This window comes from Perkinsus marinus, assembly GCF_000006405.1.
Source record: "Perkinsus marinus ATCC 50983 genomic scaffold scf_1104296975584, whole genome shotgun sequence".
NCBI classification, from domain to species: Eukaryota; Perkinsozoa; order Perkinsida; family Perkinsidae; genus Perkinsus; species Perkinsus marinus.
The window spans coordinates 1-1,428 of record NW_003200726.1 but is presented as its reverse complement, the minus strand read 5'-3'; the positions used below and the strand labels follow the sequence as shown (position 1 = coordinate 1,428).

Below are 1,428 nucleotides of genomic sequence, written 5' to 3'. Positions count from 1 at the left end.
TACTCAGTACCACCCAAGGAAAGTCGTAGCTTCAAACCCGCATCTAGATGAATGCGGTAGAACGCACGATTTACATCAAGGTATCCAATGGCAATCTCACTCATTGGATAACCATCCAGTAACAGCTTATTAACAGCCAACTGCATCTCTGTGAGCAACACTGTAGTATCAGACCCTAGATACGAAGCTTGGGGGAGGAGGTTATTCCACCCCCTCGCATCGCATACGGGTCTAAGCTTCGTCGACTTCAGTAACGATTGCTGAAGCGGAAAAACTATGATACTAGGATCAGTGGAAGGGGTAGAGCCAGCAGCATCAGGTGGTGGAGAGCGTTCCCACCAACGATGCGCAAGATAGTTGGCTACCTCCTTCTCCAATAGATCCCTCTGACTCTCACTTAATCGAGCAATCATGGCTTTACCATAGTCTGCTTGAACACCACCAATATGGGACTTCAAAGGAGGCCATCTGATTTCACAAACATACTCCTGTTCGCCCGGCAAGTCGAGGATGTCAGACTCCTTGGCATGCCTTACCCGATAATCATATTCTGGTGCTGCCGGTATCGGCCGCCAGTCGAACTCCATTTCCTCACAACTCGGAGAAGCGAAAGAACGTACAGCAGCAGTGTCAAGCGGACTCGTAAGTGGATCATCACTAGTATCACCTAGGAGAGGGGCCGCTTCTTCCAAGGAAAGAGCACAACATACACCACTCACTCTACGAACCGCAATCTCCTTGGAGTCAGCATGTACGTTGGCAATGATTCCAGGTTCGGTAACATCAAGACTCTCTTCCTTCGGTAGACTCTTCACCCGAGTAGTAATACATAGTCCCTTGGTCGAGTCACCTATATCAATTGTGACTCCGACACGTCCCAACAGACGTAGACCCCAAATAATACCCGGTTGCAGTTCCCTAATAACATAGAATTCATGTGTGATGACCCGATCACAGAAAATGAGGTCAAGCTTCACTATGCCTTCGACCTCCTCAGTAGTGCCATTAGCTAGTAAAGCCGTAGCATGGCACGGTATCAGTGGTGCAACTCCAGGGCAATGCTCACGAATCTGATCATATACAGTCCTCGATAACAGGGCATCGGTAGCACCAGTATCCACCAAGCCCCTCAATACAATTTTCCCACCATAAGTCGCAGTCAATATTCCACCATCCAATTCGTCACCATCACCCCACGCACGAATGACAACACTGCGTGATGGAAGAATAACAGTCTCACCATGATCAACACTCTGAACTGTCGCCTCTGTCGACCCAACCATCCGCACTGCCTCCGCTCTAGAATCGGTCTTGGCAGTAGTGGTAATAGTAGGGGCGGACTTTGGACATTCAGATGCCGAATGACAACACTGAGACAATTCAGCATCTCCTCAGCGGACATTGCTTCGTTAAATGGTCACCTTTACC

The 1,428-nt window shown here is 48.9% G+C and overlaps 1 protein-coding gene across 1 annotated transcript; it reads right to left on the bottom strand.

Moving 5' to 3' along the window:
- Positions 1–365: 365 nt before the first annotated feature.
- On the bottom strand, positions 366–587 carry Pmar_PMAR010790 (hypothetical protein; the record flags this gene model as incomplete). The annotated part of the gene is made up of 1 exon (XM_002765206.1): positions 366–587. A coding segment is annotated over one exon (222 nt), but the record flags the coding sequence as incomplete, so codon positions are not given.
- Between the last annotated feature and the right edge of the window lie 841 nt (positions 588–1,428).